At 34.0% G+C, this 19,190-nt stretch overlaps 4 protein-coding genes across 9 annotated transcripts; 1 reads left to right on the top strand and 3 right to left on the bottom strand.

The window, feature by feature from the left end:
* Positions 1-6,805: 6,805 nt before the first annotated feature.
* BNACNNG59930D lies at positions 6,806-8,029 on the bottom strand. Of its 2 annotated transcripts, XM_013822259.3 has the most exons (4): positions 7,790-8,029; positions 7,487-7,717; positions 7,221-7,412; positions 6,806-7,127 (listed from the first exon to the last, which is right to left on the bottom strand). In XM_013822259.3, the coding sequence occupies exons 1-4, from the start codon at positions 7,796-7,798 to the stop codon at positions 7,068-7,070; spliced, it is 492 nt and encodes a 163-aa protein (XP_013677713.1). In that variant the 5' UTR covers positions 7,799-8,029; the 3' UTR covers positions 6,806-7,067. The 2 variants fall into 2 exon arrangements, with proteins under 2 accessions (XP_013677713.1, XP_013677714.1); XM_013822260.3 differs by lacking the exon at positions 7,790-8,029 and having other exon boundaries at positions 7,487-7,726.
* A 2,396-nt stretch (positions 8,030-10,425) lies between these two features.
* On the bottom strand, positions 10,426-14,299 carry LOC106382259. 5 transcript variants are annotated; one of them, XR_007319115.1, is made up of 5 exons: positions 14,161-14,299; positions 12,500-14,000; positions 12,047-12,165; positions 11,652-11,972; positions 10,426-10,770 (listed from the first exon to the last, which is right to left on the bottom strand). XR_007319115.1 is itself a non-coding variant. In XM_048747018.1 (4 exons), the coding sequence occupies exons 2-3, from the start codon at positions 13,992-13,994 to the stop codon at positions 12,062-12,064; spliced, it is 930 nt and encodes a 309-aa protein (XP_048602975.1). In that variant the 5' UTR covers positions 13,995-14,000; positions 14,161-14,299; the 3' UTR covers positions 11,278-11,972; positions 12,047-12,061. The 5 variants fall into 5 exon arrangements, 1 of the variants encoding a protein (XP_048602975.1); XR_007319114.1 differs by lacking the exon at positions 10,426-10,770 and having other exon boundaries at positions 11,278-11,972; positions 12,500-12,642; positions 12,737-14,000; XR_007319113.1 differs by lacking the exon at positions 10,426-10,770 and having other exon boundaries at positions 11,278-11,972.
* Positions 14,300-15,692: 1,393 nt separating this feature from the next.
* On the top strand, positions 15,693-16,147 carry LOC106379886 (putative lipid-transfer protein DIR1). Its single transcript, XM_013819738.3, has one exon. It carries the CDS (start codon positions 15,751-15,753, stop codon positions 16,060-16,062), a length of 312 nt encoding a protein of 103 aa, XP_013675192.1. The 5' UTR covers positions 15,693-15,750; the 3' UTR covers positions 16,063-16,147.
* A 398-nt stretch (positions 16,148-16,545) lies between these two features.
* On the bottom strand, positions 16,546-17,670 carry BNAC02G38630D (uncharacterized protein At5g48480). Its single transcript, XM_013819737.3, has 2 exons — positions 17,191-17,670; positions 16,546-16,950 (listed from the first exon to the last, which is right to left on the bottom strand). The coding sequence occupies exons 1-2, from the start codon at positions 17,448-17,450 to the stop codon at positions 16,737-16,739; spliced, it is 474 nt and encodes a 157-aa protein (XP_013675191.1). The 5' UTR covers positions 17,451-17,670; the 3' UTR covers positions 16,546-16,736.
* Between the last annotated feature and the right edge of the window lie 1,520 nt (positions 17,671-19,190).

The following is a 19,190-nucleotide window of genomic DNA, read 5'->3' as shown; positions in this document are numbered from 1 at the left end:
ATGTTCCTGAGATGGATCTCAATCTTTCTATACAATATTTAGATAAGGTCAGAATATTCAGTTTATAGAATAAGGATAATCAGAGATTTTCTCTTGGGAGATACAAAATCCTTTGGGCTTTAATATAATTTGATACCGAAACCTCCCCTCATTTCCGCACTTAATGCTTCGTAGGTTAAAGGAATTTTGTTCTAAACACATATAATATCAAAACGTCCAAGCCTCACAACATAATGTTGGACTTGGACCTTAACAAACGCAACGATAAACCCATGTCCGAGATTCAGGAGCTATCTCGAACCGATGTACGTAACGCAATGGCATCGACCCCAATTCTTGGATTGGCAGCACAAAACCCACAAATATACAGGAAACTGAAACTCCAGACACTGACAGTCTCAGCAGAAGGTTCGTACGCGGATGGCATCTATCTATACGGCATAATCATGTTATGCAGAGGTGAGGGAGATATCGGCCAAACGTACTTAGACTTGCTTGGCTTGAGAGGAACCACAACAAAAGTGGACGAACGCTGGAGGAGAATCTTCATGGTATTATCGTTACAAGACTTTCTGTTTCTTAACCCGAAGTTGGTGGTCGAGTGGTATGAGGCGGCTCGCAATGGTCCTAAGGGCCGCGAATTCGAACCTCCCCCTCAGATATACCCCTACGCCGGGTCACCCGGGTCCACCCTGCTACTTCTGGGGTGGAAATGACGTGGCTGCTGCGGGCCTCGAGGTATGTCTGGCCCCCGGCCTAGGATCCTCGGTTAACAAAAAAAAAAAAAAAAAAAAAACAAAAGACTTTCTGTTTCTGTTTATATGACTACTTATTGAGAAATAAAAAGTACTATTACATGTCACTGTAAGTCCGTAACAATATTGAACCAAATTGTCAGTCATGCTTCTACTTAAAACAGATTAAGAATTGATTTTATGATATAGCTTGAGTTTTATTGGCAATAAAGTACCCCTATAGGCGCTACATTAGCAATAAAGATAATAGAATTAGTTATCTTTATTTTCATATAGATTAGACTCCGCATTATTTTTCATTCCCTTCCGCATGATAGACTATATTCAATTTTGAGAAATTCTCTTAAATAGTCTATTTTTAGTTTATTTTCACAAAAATAAAACTCAAGGAAGAAAATTATCAAAATAAGTTTTATTAAAGGGTAAATATGAATTTATACCCAAGGGTTAACTAATCTAGACTTACGATTTAGAGTTAAAAGGTAGGGTTTTGGGGATATGATTTCAAATTTTAAAAAATAAAAAATAAATATTAAAATTTTCAAAACAAAAAAAGTGTTATTTTGGTCATTTTATTTTTTGAGTGCTATTTTTGTGATAAAAACTTAAAAAGGTCTATTCGAAAGAATTGTCCTTCAATTTTTGACTTCTACATTAGTTCTTTTTTTAAAACAATGGTATGTATATATATATTTAAATTTCGCCTATTTTTTTATTAAAAAAAATATGGAATTTTAATACTAAAATAATAAATAGTTTAATATTAAATATCTAAGATAAATAAGAGTTATTTAATAACCTATTTAAATATATAAATAAAAATTTCCTTACAATGATTAAAAATAGTAAATATATATATATATATATATATCCAAATCAAAATTGCAGCGTACATGATACTCAGATTATGTAACACAAATATACACCAAAACTTAGGGCTGATCTAGCATTCTTCTAAAAAAATCCTCTATATATTAATCCTAAAGCATTACAACGTGTTTTCGTAGCCACGTGTCATCACGAGAATGATTCTTAGAATTATTAGAAAAATAATTTGGTCCATATAAACATATACTATGCTTTTTATTAAACTAACTATCAAATTAATTAATAGTGTACAAATGAATATTTTTTTTTCCTTAAATAAAAGCTACTTAATTACCTAATATTATTAATATATATATGACAATTAATGATTATGAATAATACATATTTGATAAAAAAAAATTATAACCTCTTTTTTTTGTTTAATTTTATACTATTAAAAGTAATTAAACAATCACATTAAGCATATAATAAAAACAATTAAATTTTTTCTTATATGTTCTATTTTGAATTTTAGAAAACGACTATAAATTACTAAAAAAGCTAAAAGTCCCACATTAAAATTTTTGTGATCAATTGTTTAACTTTTTTTTTGTGTTCAAGCAAGATACAAATGATCATATATCATAGGGGTGGGCGTTCGAATCCACGTTCGGGGTTGTATCGGATATTTCAGTATAAAGGTTTAGAACTCGTTCAGGTTTTTCTACACTTCGAGTTGGGTTCGGTATTTTATGTTCGGGTTCTGATATTTTGGGCCGGGTTCGGATATTTAAATTTTGAAGAAAAAATAAATAAATTATCCATTGTTTAAGTTTTTTGTATTTAAAATATATTTTAACTTAACTTAACTGTTTTCTTAAAAAAGAAATTAAAATATTAAACTATTAATAGGTTTGGAGATAAAACTTTAAATATAGAAAGACACTAATTTAGCCGTTGTTTTGAAATTTTAGATGCAACTTTTGTTAATGCAAGAAACAAGAACTTGATATGTATTTTAAGTGAGTAGCAAATGATTTTGTCCATAATTATATGTATATTATCTAATTTTGAGCAATAAGAATCATTAATATAAATATTTTGAATAAAATGAGAGAAATAAACTAGAAATATAGAGTTAAGTATACATATGTTTGGTTATCTTCGGATATCCATACGGGTTCGGATATTACCCGTTCGGATTCAGATATTACCCGAATTGGTGAAATAATTAATTTGTTTTGTTGTTCTAATTAGATGATTTTTAGACCGAGCTGGTGAATATTACTAGACAAACATTTATATTTCGAGTCTACACTTATATTCTTTAACAGCTTGATATATTAGATTTGAACACTTACCTGTTAATATAGTTTGCCGTGATCTTTTTTTCAAAATTTTGATTCTTAGATATGTATATGGAGTGAAACTAATTTTTACAGATGTCTTTTTTTTTTAATTGACACTTGTGTAATTCACTGAATTCATAAAAGAAGTTAAAAGAGAAACTTAATTCATATCAATGAAACAAAGATAAGAACGAAAACACAATTCTATAGATATAGAAAATAAAATCACTTATGGAAAGTCAATAGTAAAAAAATAGAGAGAAGAAAACCTAATCACCTTTCGTCATTATACAATCGATGTTGCCTATTTGGTTTTGGTGATTTGTATCAGCCCCAAAACGTAATTTTTTTTGTGCATATGAAGTCTTAAAAATAACTAAAATGAAATGTAATACGTTAACTCTTCAACAATGATGATATATTTAAGAAACCAACATTTGTATTCACCATTTTATAATCGATAAAAATTGTAATGTTACAAAATGTTAAAATCATTTAATAAATAAACATTATTATAAGAACTTACATCGCGCATCGACACTACTTATTATCTGGTTCTACGTAAAATGTCAAATCAACTCATCTCTAAACTGCCTGTATGGGGTTGTGTTGAACAAGATAACCATAAAAATATATTTAAAATTTTATTTAAAAAAACTCCAACGAAGTCATTCCCTCCCTAATTCATTTATAAATATTTTCACAAAATTAATTATTTACAATTTTAGAAAAGCGTAAAGATTTGAATCAAAGCTTGATCTCCAAATGCTGTTAACCCAGTTATACAAACCTTTTTGTCTTCTGCAGCCGACGGAAAATAAGTCACCGACTAACTAAATTAGAGCCACCACCAATCAATCTTTGCTAACACGATTTATTTCTAACTTAAAAGACACTTTTAAAGCAAAACTCTGTACATAGTATTAGAAGATAAATCTTTATGACAAATAAAGTTTGAAATTTCATGTTATCTTGACCTACAAGTTAATATTTATAACACAAAACACATTACAAAAAGTCTAAAGTTGTTAACCTATTATCCCACCGCCAAAAGCCTTAATAATTTACTGGTAAAAATATGAAATACTAAAAACTTCATTCCAGTTAGCCCAAACAACGTTAAAAATAAATACAAGTCAATTTAGAGACTTATGTTTTTTTATCTTAAAAAGTCCAGTAATAAAGGACACACTTCTTTATTTTTTTAACAAATTTCTTTTTTTTCCAAAAAATAAAATAAATAAAAATAAGAATACACTTTAAAGCCACTAAATTTTAGAAAAATATAATCTGGCCATTGCTTATCTATGTCGAATTGTCTCATGTCACAACGATAATGACTTTCCTTATTATGCACACAAAAAATTAACCAGTATTATATAAAATAAGCAATTTTGCTATAGTATAAACACGGTAACAACACATCAACTTCCTACTCCAGTAATCGTTTCTCAGTTACCTATTCGTGTACATAATTTAAAAAAGCAACAAAAAACATTTATCCAGTTATTACTTCCAAATGTTAACCAAACGAACCAAACTAAACAAACAATAACATGATACAAGATTTATTTGGAAGATATCAAGATATTAAAAGAAAGTTTCTTCAGCTCAATGATCATTTATGTACCACAGACGCAAAATTTAAAGACGGATAGTCTAACATGCAGTGTCAGGAGTCAACAGTCTTACGTCATTTACATAGATGCGGAGTCATCCGTTTGGTTTATAGAGTCAATATAAATCTGTTTATATTGATGACAAAAAAAAATACAAGAGTTAGTTCATCCCATGCCCAAACATTCTTAAAAAATAATAAACATTATTATACATTTCTCTTGCAAATGCAAACATAAAACACACGTAATAGAAAGAAAAAAAAGGGCAGAGCGAGTGAAAAAAAAAAAGCAGAGTCGTCGTCTTTTCACCTTCTCCGGCCGCGGCATCTCGCCGTTGGTTCCTTGAGAAGGTGGTTGCATGTTCCTTCTAGTTTTATGCTCTTTTAGTTTAGATGGTCTCAAATCTGAATAGAAGCTTCATGTCTTCGGATTGAAGTGAAGAGATTCAGATCTGGACGCAACAGACATCGATCTTGTCAGATCTATGGCCTGTGGTGGTTGGCTAATGGTTACTGGCTGTATGGAGAAGAATCGTGTTAAGTAAGGCTTGGGTGGCCTTGCTGTGGTGTGGAGGCGCGTAGAAGGCGCGTAGTGAGTCCTTTCAAAGTCCAATGGCAAGTTTAAGTTGGAATTGAAGGAGGTTAGTGGAGTACAGGCGCAGAGGAGGAGGAGGCGCAGTCTACAGCAACAGTTATCTATTAGCTAATAGTCCGGTTTGTTTCTTGTATGAATGGGTTTGAGTCTCGTCTAGATGTTTGTAGTCATCTGCCTTTATGGTCTGTGTCTTCTAGTTTATGTGTTGTTTTCTATATTTTCATCTTTGGCTCCAGATAGTATTGTTTACTATGCTGGCTACTGGCTCCGGAAAAATCTTTGTCTTGCCGGCTTGATGTAACTTTTGTTCAAGTTTCAATATTAATCCAACAGATGACAAAAAAAAAACACACGTAATAAAAATGTATAATAATATAATTATATACATCAAAGCATATTCCGCACATAACAAGGACCGACCCTAGTAACGAATACAATTTCGAAGTTTCAATATTTACAAGATAATTAAAATATTTTAAAATTCTAAGTAATTTATTATTTCGATGTATAAAAGATAAATTGGAAATAGTAGTAATAACAGTCTTTAGTCAAAAATAAATAGTAGTAATAATCTTAAACATAAAAAAAATCATATTTGTTTGGATATTCTTATTATGGATATATTGGACGGTACAAATATAAACTAAAATTAAAAATCAAAATAAGATTAAGCAAAAATAAGGTTTGATAATGGTAAGTTATAATATCTATAATTCTCTAAAAGTAAATACTGATTTATAATATTAAAAAAAAAAACTTTTTGTAATTCTTTATCTCTCCATGTTCTCTCTTTCGGATCATTCACATGGAAAAAATGAAGAGATAAGAAAAATCTTTTGTTTTTTTTGTTTCTGATCTTTTGATCAGATATACATATTCGGCTTGTCCGATCTAATACCTTCCGGCTAGCGGAATCCTCTTCGTTTAGACGAGCTTTTTGCAGTGTCTATCAACTTAAAAAGATCGGACTTCATGAATCTTATGTTGTTTTCGGATTTAAGTTGATATAAGAAAGTTTCAGGCTTTATTAAAATTCGTTTTGCTCTGTTTCATATTCCTTTTGGTAAAGACAGAGTAAAGTCAACCAGCGTCGCTGGCCAAATGGTCTTGAGGGGAGATAAAAATCCCCAATACGGAACACGCGGGTTCGATGTGCATTGGCCACCCGGGCTAGGGTTAAATCCCAAGAATACGTGGAGTGCCATGGGCCTCGTGGGAATAGTCGGTTGACCTCGGTCGCCGGAAACCCACGGTTTATCAAAAAAAAAAAGACCGAGTAAAGTCCTAGTCATCTTTGATCGGAGGACTTATGGTTATAAACACCTTTTCCTCTTTTAAAATTTATAAATCCTGATTGATATTGAGAATCTGGACATGCTTGAGAGTTGAGACTAAAATTTCAAAAAGAGTCAATCTTTGCTTCTTTAAAGATAAAGGCAGAGTCTCTAATCGAATTAGGTTTTGAGTTGTTGGTTAAGCTTTGTTAATTTTGGCAGATTTAGTAGAGTTGGAGGAGCTCCTCCAAATCACAAAAAGGAGAAAAAGGTAAGAGCTAGTCTGGCACAAGTCAAACTTTATGTAGATGACGAAGCTAAGCTATTCTATTCAACATTCCCCCTCCTTCCTCAGCCTTTTAACTCCTTTCACATCCCAAATCTCTCACCAAATCCAACAGTTACACTACCAAAACAGTACAAACTTGGACATACTTCGAAAAAAATAATGAAAAAGTTGCAAAACAAGAAGCCTCATTAAAAAAAAAAAACATATTATACGTAACACAATATGGCTCGTTTTCCTCGAAGCATATAAAGCTTATCGTTTAGAATTCATATTCTTTTTTCCCTACGCATAAATATACATACACAACTTCAAAACCATACGGTATTTTTAAAACATACTCCAGAGTGTTGTCTCACTCGCAATCTGTCACGCTTGTGGCTTCAAAGCACCCGTGTCGGCAAAAAACATCTTGAAATGCACCCAAACCCTCCTCCCCTTTTCTGCAGTTTAAATTATCAACATTTAAAATACATTAACCTTAACAAAACTCGATGAATTAAAGCTAATTAAAATGTTAAAAAAAAGCTACGTACCTTTGTGGATTCGAGGGAGAGAAGTCGAGGAGACACCTTGTACAAGTCTTCATCCACGGGTTTAGGCCTCGCCGTCCTCGGCTTCACCACCGGTGTTGGACAGCTCCTCGGCGCGTTAGACACACGCGCATCCTTCTTGAAGTTGTGATGCTCCTTGGAGGTGGTTCTTTTCGGCTCCTGGCCCACCTTAGCCTGAGAATAAACAATATCCCAGGAACATATAAATCAATGCGTCCAGGAGGAGTGTTGAATTTGAAAGTAAGTACCCGGCGTCGAGGGAGGAGGATGACGGCGGGAGCGACAAGGTGGTGGTTGTCGTAAAGATCGCCAGCGAGGTAAAGATCACGGTCTTGAGGGTAAGGAGGGTAGTGGTGGAGATAAGAAGGCTGCTGAGTTGTTGCTGTCTCGAAGCACTGAGTGAATGGTACGGCGTCGTTCCAGTCCCAACCCCCAAACGCCGGCACGTGTCCCCTCCTGCAGTACTCTCCTCCGTATTCCTGAGTCATAAAGAAAGATAAAGTTCAAATATAATGTATCCAGAAGAAGAATAAGAAAGAGAAGGAGCTTACGTAGTCCATGGCTGTAGAGTGGTGAATGAGTTTGAACTTTAGATCTCTACTTTAAATAACCTAAATAGATAGAGAGATATTTAATTTATAAAATGGCCAGATGGTTATTTTACATTACTCAACACTGAGAGTCTTAAAGTCTAGTGGTAGGAGAGGGGAGAGTCTAGGTGAGAGAGAGAGAGAGAGAGAGAGAGAGAGAGAGAGAGAGAGAGGAAGTGTATGTTATAAGAAAAATTCAGTTGGGTAAGTGAAAAATTAAAATAAAGTTGGCTTATCTACTCTTCTGCATCTTTTTTTACTTTTTACAAAATTCTACTGTTTTTTTAGTTGTCTTCTGAAATTATTTTTATATCCAGTCTTCTGTAGTCTGTCTTTACTTTTATTTATTTATTTATTTATAATGTTTTATTTATTTTGTTTTATTGGCTTTAGATTTTGTTTTACATGGGGTTGACAGACAAACAAACAGACAAATGAATTAACGTTACTTTTACTGTGAAACCAATAAACAAGAAAAGTTATTACATTGACCAAGTTTCATGTCATCTCATAGAGCTGATTCAAGCATTCGATATTATTTACTTCTTTGCTAATACCGTTACTGTTCTGTGTTGAAAAAAGGCAAGTAATATACTTCTACATTGCTGATCTTTATGAGAATATCCAATTTGAAAATTAAGAGACAAAAGAGTTAATAAAGGAGCTTTAGGAAGAAGGGGCCACATGCAACATTACCTCTATTATGTAACAATGTGCTATGTGCAGTGTGCAACCAACATTGCCACGATTCCAAGCAATCCCATTTATTATCTTTTGTCAATTTCTCACCCTTTCTACTTATAAAATTCCATTTTTACAATGACTTTTGAATACTTTTTTTATCGGAGGTTTTATTTGACAGAGGACAGGTGGGGTAAGGTCTATTCATACCAGCATAATTCAATTGCAACTGCTCATTGCAGCCTTTGAAATGGAGAAAGCAGTTAAAAAGACATACATCAACAGAATGGCTTTTAATAAATGTTTTGGTTAGGTAAGTTAATCCTTAAAATCTGGTATAATGAGAAGAGGGCTAGAAATATAATTACATGCCTAGAGAGTTCAGCATACCTAATACATGAGCGTGTTGTACTGCGTTTATCATTTCAATTGTCCTCATGGATGATCCATAACACGTATCTACACATTGGGATATAGAGATTTGAAAATAGTATTTTTATTTTATTTTAAGATATCGTGATGTTTTGGCTCGCAGTCTATTGTCTAATTTGCTTTGTCCTACTCTATTCTTAAAGTCTAAAACGTTTAAAATTTATATCATTAGTCCTTTCTATCTCTTCATCTAATGTCTCTATCATTAATCCACTGGGTTTGTGTTTTGTTGCGGTCAATTCCGTGTTTATATCCTCTTTTACCGTTGCTAAAAAAAGTCCTCTTTTACCAAAAAAATAGAACCTTTTAAGTTTTACATCATTCATCAATTGTTTTTAAAATGAGAAAATTGCATGTTAATTTCTCTTTTGTCGAAAATCGTAGGATTGATTCTGAAATGTTTTTTCATATAGTTCTTGTTTATTATAATTAAACATGGTTATTTGTTTAGTCGCTAGAAGTATAGCTAACCACATATTGGATATTCGAAATTGAAGATGTCGTTTGGAATAACTAGCTAAATACACATATGTGGAATCTGATTATCGGCCAGGAGTTTTTATGAAAACAAAGTTATACTGCTAGTTTCCAAATTGACTATAAAATACATTCTATTATACTCTTTATGTTTCATACTATATTATGTTTTAGAAGGTTTTTTATATTAATATATACAATATTTTGATATTTTATATGTTAGTTTTAATTTTACTGAAAACTATGTAACCAAATAGATTTTGCATTTTTCCTATGATTAGTTGAATGATTTTTAAATTATCTTTGAAAAAAATTAGAAATTTAGAAATTAATTCAAAACATTTAATGTAAAACATAGATCATTTTCACTATGCAGTTTAAACTACACAATTTTGAAGCGAAAGTGCAGTTTAAACTACACAATTTTGAAGGAAAAGTAAAATTTTGAACTGAAAATGTGTGGTTGGGTAAAAATATCAACAAAATACAATTTCCGAAACGTTAGTTATTATGAGAAAGGAATCCCCTAGACTATACTTGCGAAGTGATTTTGCCACATGTCCTCTGTACAATTAATTTTACAAAACAAATATGACATGGCTACTGAAATTGATGACATGGCTTCCGAAAAAATATGACATAGATAATTTCATTTAATGATGATTTATATTTTTGGCAAATTTATTAGAATATGGTAATAATTCATATATTACATTTAATATTGATATTTCTTTTTGGTAAACTTTTTTTAAATATGGTAATAGCTCATACATCATCTATAAAATAAATATATTCATATATAACATTTCAAAATTTGAAATATTATTATTTTTGTATAATTATACAATTTGTATTACTAAAGCTTTCAAAAAATTATACAATTTTTAAAAAAATTAAATATCTAATCGTAAGATCATTAATTTTTTATATACAAATTTTATAAATATTGTTTATGCTAAATTTTTGATAATTATACAATGCTATACAATTTTATTAGTTTTATACAAATTGATTTAATATATATCAAATCTATATTAAATATTAGTAAGAAATAGTAAAATCTATAATATTTAATAAAATTTATTTTTAAATATAAGTTAGATTAAAAAAATTTCTTACTGCACATGGTGCAGGAAAACACATAGTATAAAATATGATAGTTGTAACTTATAAGACACATCAGGGCTAATTAAACATACATGACACATAATATATAACATTCATAAGATAATTGATTTGTATATATGGTTCTTTACAATGAGCTAATGCGACATGGAGATAGTATTAGGTTTTACACATGTCACAGCTCATTATTTCATTAGGCTCTCCACAAGTCACAGCTAGTTGTGGACCTGTGGTCAACACACGATAGTATTAGGTTACACATCACAGCTCTTTAGGCTCTACACAAGTCACAGCTAGTTGTGGTCAACACACCATACTATTGTGCTTCTCAATGCAACATAAAATCTATTTATAGTCTACCGGTATAGACTAATAATCTAATTACATCTATCAACCCATCAAATCTGAGCAAGATGAGATGTTGGAAGATATCAACTATTAACGACAAATACATTTATACTAAAACCAGTGAACCACTGAAGATAATCGTCATGGTGGAATATGACTTTTACCTACAGAAAAATGGTAAAAGACTGAAATTCAAAAATAAAGGAATAGTTTTGTTCCATGTTCGAAATTGCGCTAGGCGCGAGTCGGGCGGCGACGTCAGGCCTAGTGAGTTTTCAAAAAAGCGGTGATTAATCGGAGATTAATCGGGGAGTAATTTTTAATAATTAATATATATTAATTCATAAATTTATAACATAAAGCTTATATATTAAAAATTTATAACATAAAGCTTATACTCCAAAATATATTGATTTTTTTTCTAATACACATCGAGTTCTAAAAACAAAAACTAATTTCTATACACGGGATACACCAAAAAGATATTGTCTTGATCTTAAGAATATACAAAAAGTTAGTTCTAATCTTCAAAGATCATGTTATCACCGTGTAGTAGAAAGATGTGTTAGAAAAATAAAACAATGTCATCTTGACTTTGAAAGCAAAAACAAACAAAGACAAAAACATGACTTGAGAACAAAACATCACGCTCCTCACGTATCTATGTACCAAAACTTTGACAAAAATAGAAAATTAGACATCAAGAGAAAGAGTAAACCAAAACAGAGACAATATGCAATGAAAAAGACAATAAACTGACCTTATGAAGCAACTTGTGAGACATCAGGTTCAAACTCCATGTCAACAATATCTTCTTCTTCTTCAGATTCAAAGTCATCATCATATAAATCTCTTACCCTTGGAGAGTGGATTCCAATCAGAAAATTAACATCACTATTGGTTCTTCCACATGTTCCACAAGCCAGTCTTCAACAGTATCTTCATTGCCATCATCAAATATCACATCCGCGTTTTTCTCTCTGATTTTTTTTTGCTTGTTAAGTAGCCTTGCATTGAAATGAACATACACTAGACTGTTCAAGCGATTGACACCTAGTCTATTTCTTCTCTTTGTGTGGATCTACAATAAAAAAAATTAGTAAGTGTAAGCAATATGAGATTCAAAAAACAGAAGCTAGATGACTATAGACTAACCCCTTCAAAGCTACTTCAATTTCTCTCACATCCTGAAGAACTAGATGTCAAAGCAAGTATCCTTGTTGCCAACCTTTGTAGAGTAGGTGCACCACATCCATACGTTGCCCACCAATTCCCTAAGAGAAAGTAAGTGAAAACCATTAAATAAAAGACAAATGATCAAATAAAAACAAGTGAAATGAGAAAACAAACGTGGATCAAATTTGTCATCTTTTGTTTCACATCCCTTTAGTGCCAAAGATTTACCAAAAGAACCACTATTGTTCTTATATAGACTAACTTCTTGATTCACACATAAATCTTGCTTTACAAAGTCTCCATGATAGAAAGTTTCAACACAAGTAAGGAATCCTTCCATGACCTCCACGTCAAGTTGGATATTCGGTTCTTTGTAAAAATAAAATGGATTGAGGAAGTAGGCAGCCATATGCAATGGGGTATCCAATCTACCTTTCATTTTCTCATCAATGATGCGAAAAACAGGGAGGTAATTCTTCTCCAAGTGATCAGAAGCTTCCTTGATAGATTTCTTAGCTTCTAAGATCTCACCAAAAATAAACCCAAGAGATGGAACCTTTTCCCCATCCGCCAACCTTAGAATTTTCACAAGAGGGCTGAAGACCTTCAGAATAACCATCACACTATTCCAGAATGAGTAAGTCATCACAATATCACTCGCATTTTTACCTTTCACACACTTTGAATGCTTGCAATCATGCCACTCATCACTTCCAAACATATTCTTCAACTGTGCCTTCTTCTCGTACAAACTATGCAGTGTCAAGAAGCAAGTCGCAAACCTTGTTGCACCTGGCCGCACAATGTCTCTCTTTGCATATGCTCTCATCATAGATAAGGTCTTATGATGCGCATATATAAAGATGGTGACAGCCTTCGCTTGATCTATTATTCTAGCATAACCAGACAACTTCGAAATCCCTTCAAGCATCAAGTCAACTGTGTGGGCAGCACAACCAGTTCAGAATATTCTCGGTCTCTTCTGCTTAAGCATCTTTGCGGCAGCAACGTTGTTGGTCGCATTATCAGTAACAACTTGCACAATCTTATCAGCTCCTATATCTTTAATGCATTGATCAATATAGTAAAAGATAAACTCACCAGTGTGAGAATCTTTTGATGTATCCTTTGATGATAGAAAGCATGTACCACCTCTTGAGTTAACACACATATTCATTATGCTTCTTCTTTTCATGTCACTCCATGCATCAGTCATCAATGAGCAGCCTTCCCTTTCCCATTCTTCTTCTAAGATCTTCAATTTTTCCTTTGTCTTCTCTTGTTCTTCAATTAGCAATGGCTCTCTAAGCTGACACTGACTTGGAGGCACCCAACCAGGCCCAAACTCTCCTAATGCTTCACAAAATAGTCTGAAACTATCATTGTCAATGGCATTGAAAGGGATACTCGTGTGGTAAAGCCATCTAGAACAGTATTGGCGAACAACATGTGTCTTCTCTTTAGAAATAGCATCGTGGATACTCTGTTGTCGTGTTTGTGCTGCTAAAGAAGCTTCAGGGTTAGTGCTGCTCACATATTGATCAATAGGACCTTGGGAGTGGGGAGTTTTAAGTGCTTCAAGCTCTCTTTCCAGTTCTTCAGTACCACTGTCTTTACTTATGTTCACCTCTGCCCGCAAAGCTTCCTCATGTTTTCGCTTCAGATTCTTCTTGTTTTTTCCTTCAAGAACCGCCTTCTTACACTTCTCTTGATCTTCTTTACTTGATACATGACAAGCTGACACATTTCCTTCCAGATGAGCAATGTGTTCTTTCATTCTAAACACACCACCAGAAAACTCTTTTCCACACAATTTACATTTGACTTTGTCTAGACTTCTAGCATCACACAAGACTCCATACTCCCATCCTACATCATTTGAGTTACGCCTAAGAGGTGGAGGTGTATCTGTCGGTGGATTATCCATTGATTCCTAAGTGACACAATGAAACAAACAATGAGTAAACATGAACGTACGAACGTACGAACACTTAAGCTCGAGTCGTGACGAAACAAGAACCCAGAAAATAATTGAAATCAAGTAAAAATAAAGAAACAGAGAAAGAAATCAAGTGAAAAGAGATATCAAATACCTGATTTGGTCTTAGATTTAAACACTCGATTTGCTCTTAGATTGTATTTGAGAGCTCGTCATATTAGGGTTTTCTTCGACAAATAAAATCCCAAACTCAAACTCAGTATTTTAAAAAAATCAGAACACTGATAAATGGCCCAATTATACAGAAGTAGAAAAAAAACGTTCGGCCTTTGTGTTGTTATTATTACAGAAAATAGATATAAAAAACGTTTGGCCCAATTAGACCTACTCGGATCGAACGTATTACGCGGCGATTTTTCGTATTACGAGGTCAAACGCGGGAATAAATCGTTGACCGCCTAGACCAGCCGAATTGGGTGTTTTCTCTACGGCAAGGTGACGCCTAACGAGTACTCGGCCGAGTAATCGGCAACTCGGCCGCGTTTTCGAACACGGGTTTTGTTTATAAACACATAAGACCATCTCCAATAGGGTATCTAAAAAGGTTTTATCTCATGGTTCTATCTAATTATATGCTCAAAATTAAATCAAAAAGAGGAAAAATAGATAGATATGGTTCTAAAAATGAAACTTTTGAAACCAAATCTAAATTAATAAGTGTCATTTTATGATTGGTTAATATTTTTAAGAAAAAAAAATTACACCCAATTGTTTTCTCTCTCTCATTTTTGATTGGTTAGTATTTTGAAATTTAGAACCTTCAAGTGATTTTCTCGTTGGAGGGGTTAAAACTAAACAAATATCTAAAATTTTTAATTTGATTATTTTCAATTAAAAAAATTGATTTAGAACTCTAAGATCATATCTATCGTTGGAGATGGAAGAACTCTAAGATCTGGATTCTCTCAACACTCCCCAAAGAGAGAGTGGATGGAAAGGCTACGTCCACAGCTCTACATGCCTCTTAAGAAAATTGTCAAAGGCTAGCTTTTGTTTTCTTCTTCTTTTATTTTCAACTTCTTACTTTAAAATTTTTGTTTCCACATTTGTGAGCAAGTCTGAAGTGTGCAGTAAACTTTTTAGCTTCTTTTTATTTTTGAAACGTCTGGAGTCGATGTGGTAATTAGACCAATGAGAAAGCAGCTGACATGATATATTCTCTTCATTCCATCCACATTTTGTCGTATTATATACTAACTGATGTTTTTATTTGCTTTGTAGTTAACAATGAGGAAAAAAGGGTAGCTTACTGACTTTTATTGGTCGGTCTCTTCCGATTATTTACGGAGCTAGTAAATTTTAGAAAGCCCATGGGCTCAAATCAGGCCCATTAGCTGTGTGATGCTAACTAATGTTCCTTTTTCACGAAATATATTTTATTTTAAAGAAATGCACAATGTGTAGTTTTATTGTGGGGAATTTTCTTCATCCATTTGCAGTAAAATATATGGAACTTGGGTAGGGGATAATTCATATACCAATCAATTATTGCAATAAGGGCTCTATAACCAAGACCCCATCCCAATAGTGAAGTAAAAATTCCAAAACCCCGTGACTACCGGAATAATCCAACAATCTGGTTCACGGGTCTCTATTAGACTTATTATATATACACCCTCCTCATGCACATTCACTTTCACATCACAAACACTTAAACACAGCAACAAAATTATAAGAGGATAAAATGGCGAGCAAGAAGGTGGGTGTGATGGTGATGATGATGGTGGTGGTGGTAATGGCTACGTTAGCGGAGAGGTCAGTGGCGATTGATCTTTGTGGCATGACCCAGTCAGAGTTGAATGAGTGCAAACCAGCGGTGAGCAAGGAGAATCCAACGAAGCCATCAACGCTTTGCTGCGACTATCTGAAACACGCTGACTTCAGCTGCCTTTGCGGCTACAGGAACTCTCCATGGCTCGGTTCTTTTGGTATTGATCCGGCACTCGCTCTTGGACTCCCCAGCAAATGTGACATGCCCAACGCACCAGCTTGTTAAGCTTTGTGTATGCTTTTGTCTTTGTCTAAAAATCATGTGTTAATGTTCTCACTTTATTTTAATTATCAACAGTATATTGGGTAAACCCAAAGAAGTGCTCAAAAAAGATAAAACCAAAGTGAAAACTTCACAAATAACGAGGCCCAAAAAAGCCCATAAAAGAATTTGAGTTTCGAGAAGAACACAACTGGCAATTTATAAAACAGAACCAATAAGCGATAGAAGTACATAAAAAAAGCACGGACCCAGAGGCTTATGATTTTACTACACCCGACAACAAACTGACACCAGACTAACATTAATTACTCGCAATTACATTCTTATCTCTAATATAACCATTCTTTTTTTTTTGGACAAATCTAACCACTCATTTAAATTTTAAATAGACGGTTCTATCTCTAAAACGAAACCAGCAAAATGACATGAAACTACAGAGAACATGGAAACTATATAAGAGAAGCATAAATAAACTGAACATTAACATCCGAGATTAATTTTTGTTTTCTTTCAATAAAGTACTGTCAAAATGGGTGAAAATTAAACTTGAAACAAAAGTCATTTAGCTAACCGATCCGGTTTACTGACACACCGGAGATTCCACAAAAAGACAAACTAAAAGCATAAACAGACTAGGATAATAGAAGTTTGTTCAGAAACCGACCAGAAGACGTCAGTTAGACCTCTTTATTTTCGTCGTTCTCATTCTTCTTCGCCGGAGAAACAAAGATCCATGTGAAACCGAAGGGATCCGTCACTTTACCCTTCACTCCACCTTCTTCACCTTCAACCTCCTCCTCCACTTTGACAGCTCCGGCGCCAACGGCTTTCGCAACGGCCGCTTCCACGTCATCAGTTTCGAGAATCGCAGGCATAGACCCCTTGTTCGCACTATGTAACAACGTGACAACAGCAAAAAAAATGTATTTAACAATAAAAACATAATAATTTTTTTTGTCAGCAATAAAACCATAATAATACTTGTAAAACGGTTTATAAAACACAAACTACTCTCAGATGTGTTCCAAAAAAAAAACACAAACTACTCTCAGAATACTCCTAATATCACAAGTATAAACCAGATCTGAAACCCTAAAACAAACGTGGACACGAGAGGGTTAAAGAGCTTACTTAGAGCCAGAGTTAACGGAGACGTCAGAGACAAGTACGGTAGTACCAGCGAGGTTGAGCTCGGCGGAGACAAGGTGAGGGAGCTCTTGGTCAGCCTTACGCTTAGGGTAGAGAGAGTGTCCAGTCTCCTCCGCACCAAACACGGCCTTGTAAAAGGCAACAGCGTCGCCTACCTTCTGAGACTCCACGATCAGCTGGGGCTTGTACGCGGTGAAGGTAACAGACTTCTCAACCACCGTAGCAACATCTTCCTGAGCCATCTTTAAGAGAAAGGATAAACCAACACTTGAAAGAAGAAAGATTCGTTCGTTAGTAACGAGACAGAAAATGCAAATGGCGTGTGTGAAGGGACAATCTGGTTATTTATTTTGGAAGCGGAGAAGCAGAATCGTTTTGTAACTGTACGATGATTCTAAACGGGTATAACAATTGCTCTCGCGTCCGGAGATTCACCCTTTGCTTTTCTTCTTATTCACGAGTATACCTAGGGATGTTAACTACAGGGTTAGGGCCCAGCCCTCTTTTGTTTATTATAAGCCCAGCCCTATTTTAACCCAACCCTATTTTAACCCTATTATAATCAAGGGTTAGGGCTGGTACCAGGGTTAACTCATTTAATTGAAAAAAATATTTCATTTATTTTTGTTCTTAAATTTTAAAGATAAAACTAGAAAAATTAAGATATGATATGATTTTTTCCTCCAATTTGTTGAGCATCAAAATCAAAAGTTTTCTTCCCAAAATCGCAAAATCGAGTTTTTGCTCCACAACTAAGAATAAAGTTTTTCTGTCAAAAAAAAATTGTGTTTTTTTCGCCAAAACCTAATTTGAGTTTTTCCACCAAAACCACAAAATCAAGTTTTCCCGCCAAAACCGCAAAATCGAGTTTTCCCGCAAAAACCGCAAAATCGAGTTTTCCTGTCAAAACCGGCAAATCGAGTTTTCCCGCCAAAACTGTAAAAACGCGTTTTTCCGCCGAAACAACAAAATCAAGTTTTCCGCCGAAACCGGCAAATCGGGTTTTCCCGCCGAAACCGCAAAATCTAGTTCTTCCCCTCAAAACCGAAAAATCGAGTTTTCCCGCCAAAACCGCAAAATCAAGTTTTCCCGCCAAAACCACAAAAACGAGTTTTCCCGCCGAAACCGGCAAATCGAGTTTTTCCGCCGAAACCGGCAAATCGAGTTTTCCCGCCAAAACTACAAAATCGCGTTTTCCCGCCGAAACAGCAAAAATGAGTTTTCTGCCGAAACCGGCAAATCGGGTTTTTCCGCCAAAACTGCAAAATCGAGTTTTTCCGCCGAAACCGCAAAATCGAGTTTTTCCGCCAAAACTAAAACCTCAATATCGAGTTTTCCCTACAAAACCGGCAAATCGAGTTTTCCCGCCAAAACCGTGAAATTGAGTTTTACGGGTTTTCCAGAAAAACTTAATTTTACGTTTTCACGGGAAAATTCGATTTTGAGGTTTTGGCGAAAAACTCGATTTTGATTTTTTGGCGGGAAAACTCGATTTCGAAGTTTTGATGAAAAACTCGATTTTGCGTTTTTGGAGGGAAAACTCGATTTTGTTGTTTTAGTTGAAAACTCGATTTTGCGGTTTCGACGGAAAATTTCGTTGTTCAGTTTTTGGCGAGAAAACTCAGACTTTAAGTTTTTTTTTATGAAAAACATTATTAAATATTGTATAATAGTTGTGTGAATCAAAATAAAAGGGTTAGAATTTAAACCCTGGTCCTATTAGGGCCAACCCTATTTAAACCATGTTTAAAAAATGAGGGTTAGGGTTACAAATGGGTTTGCAGGGTTAGGGCTAACCCTGTTAGGTTGAGCCCATATTAACATCCCTAAGTATACCCCTATTATCCTAATCCTATTGTCTATTGGGCTATGCGTCTTGTCTACTCGGCGTGTCTCGTCTCAACTAATCCGTTTGCAAAAGTAAATTAATCATTTCATTATTAATTAATGCCAAGATTATAGTTGGAATCAAAGCTATCCAG

Source organism: Brassica napus, chromosome C2, assembly GCF_020379485.1.
Source record: "Brassica napus cultivar Da-Ae chromosome C2, Da-Ae, whole genome shotgun sequence".
Lineage (NCBI taxonomy): Eukaryota > Viridiplantae > Streptophyta > Magnoliopsida > Brassicales > Brassicaceae > Brassica > Brassica napus.
Note: the sequence above shows the minus strand (reverse complement) of the source record. Positions and strands in the feature narration are given on the sequence as shown.

Excerpts from the sequence above, each read along its gene's own strand:
- BNACNNG59930D (XM_013822259.3), bottom strand. Across the intron at positions 7,413-7,486 it reads TCCTCCTCCCTCGACGCCGG|GCTAAGGTGGGCCAGGAGCC; the intron begins GTACTTACTTTC and ends GTTTATTCTCAG. Across the intron at positions 7,128-7,220 it reads TCTCCCTCGAATCCACAAAG|AAAAGGGGAGGAGGGTTTGG; the intron begins GTACGTAGCTTT and ends TTTAAACTGCAG.
- LOC106379886 (XM_013819738.3), top strand. The coding sequence starts at position 15,751 with ATGGCGAGCAAGAAGGTGGGTGTGATGGTGATGATGATGGTGGTGGTG.
- BNAC02G38630D (XM_013819737.3), bottom strand. The coding sequence starts at position 17,450 with ATGGCTCAGGAAGATGTTGCTACGGTGGTTGAGAAGTCTGTTACCTTC. Across the intron at positions 16,951-17,190 it reads TCCGTTAACTCTGGCTCTAA|TGCGAACAAGGGGTCTATGC; the intron begins GTAAGCTCTTTA and ends GTTGTTACATAG.
- LOC106382259 (XM_048747018.1), bottom strand. The coding sequence starts at position 13,994 with ATGGATAATCCACCGACAGATACACCTCCACCTCTTAGGCGTAACTCA. Across the intron at positions 12,166-13,168 it reads ATCAAAAGATTCTCACACTG|GGAATTGGTGGGCAACGTAT; the intron begins GTGAGTTTATCT and ends ACTTTCTCTTAG.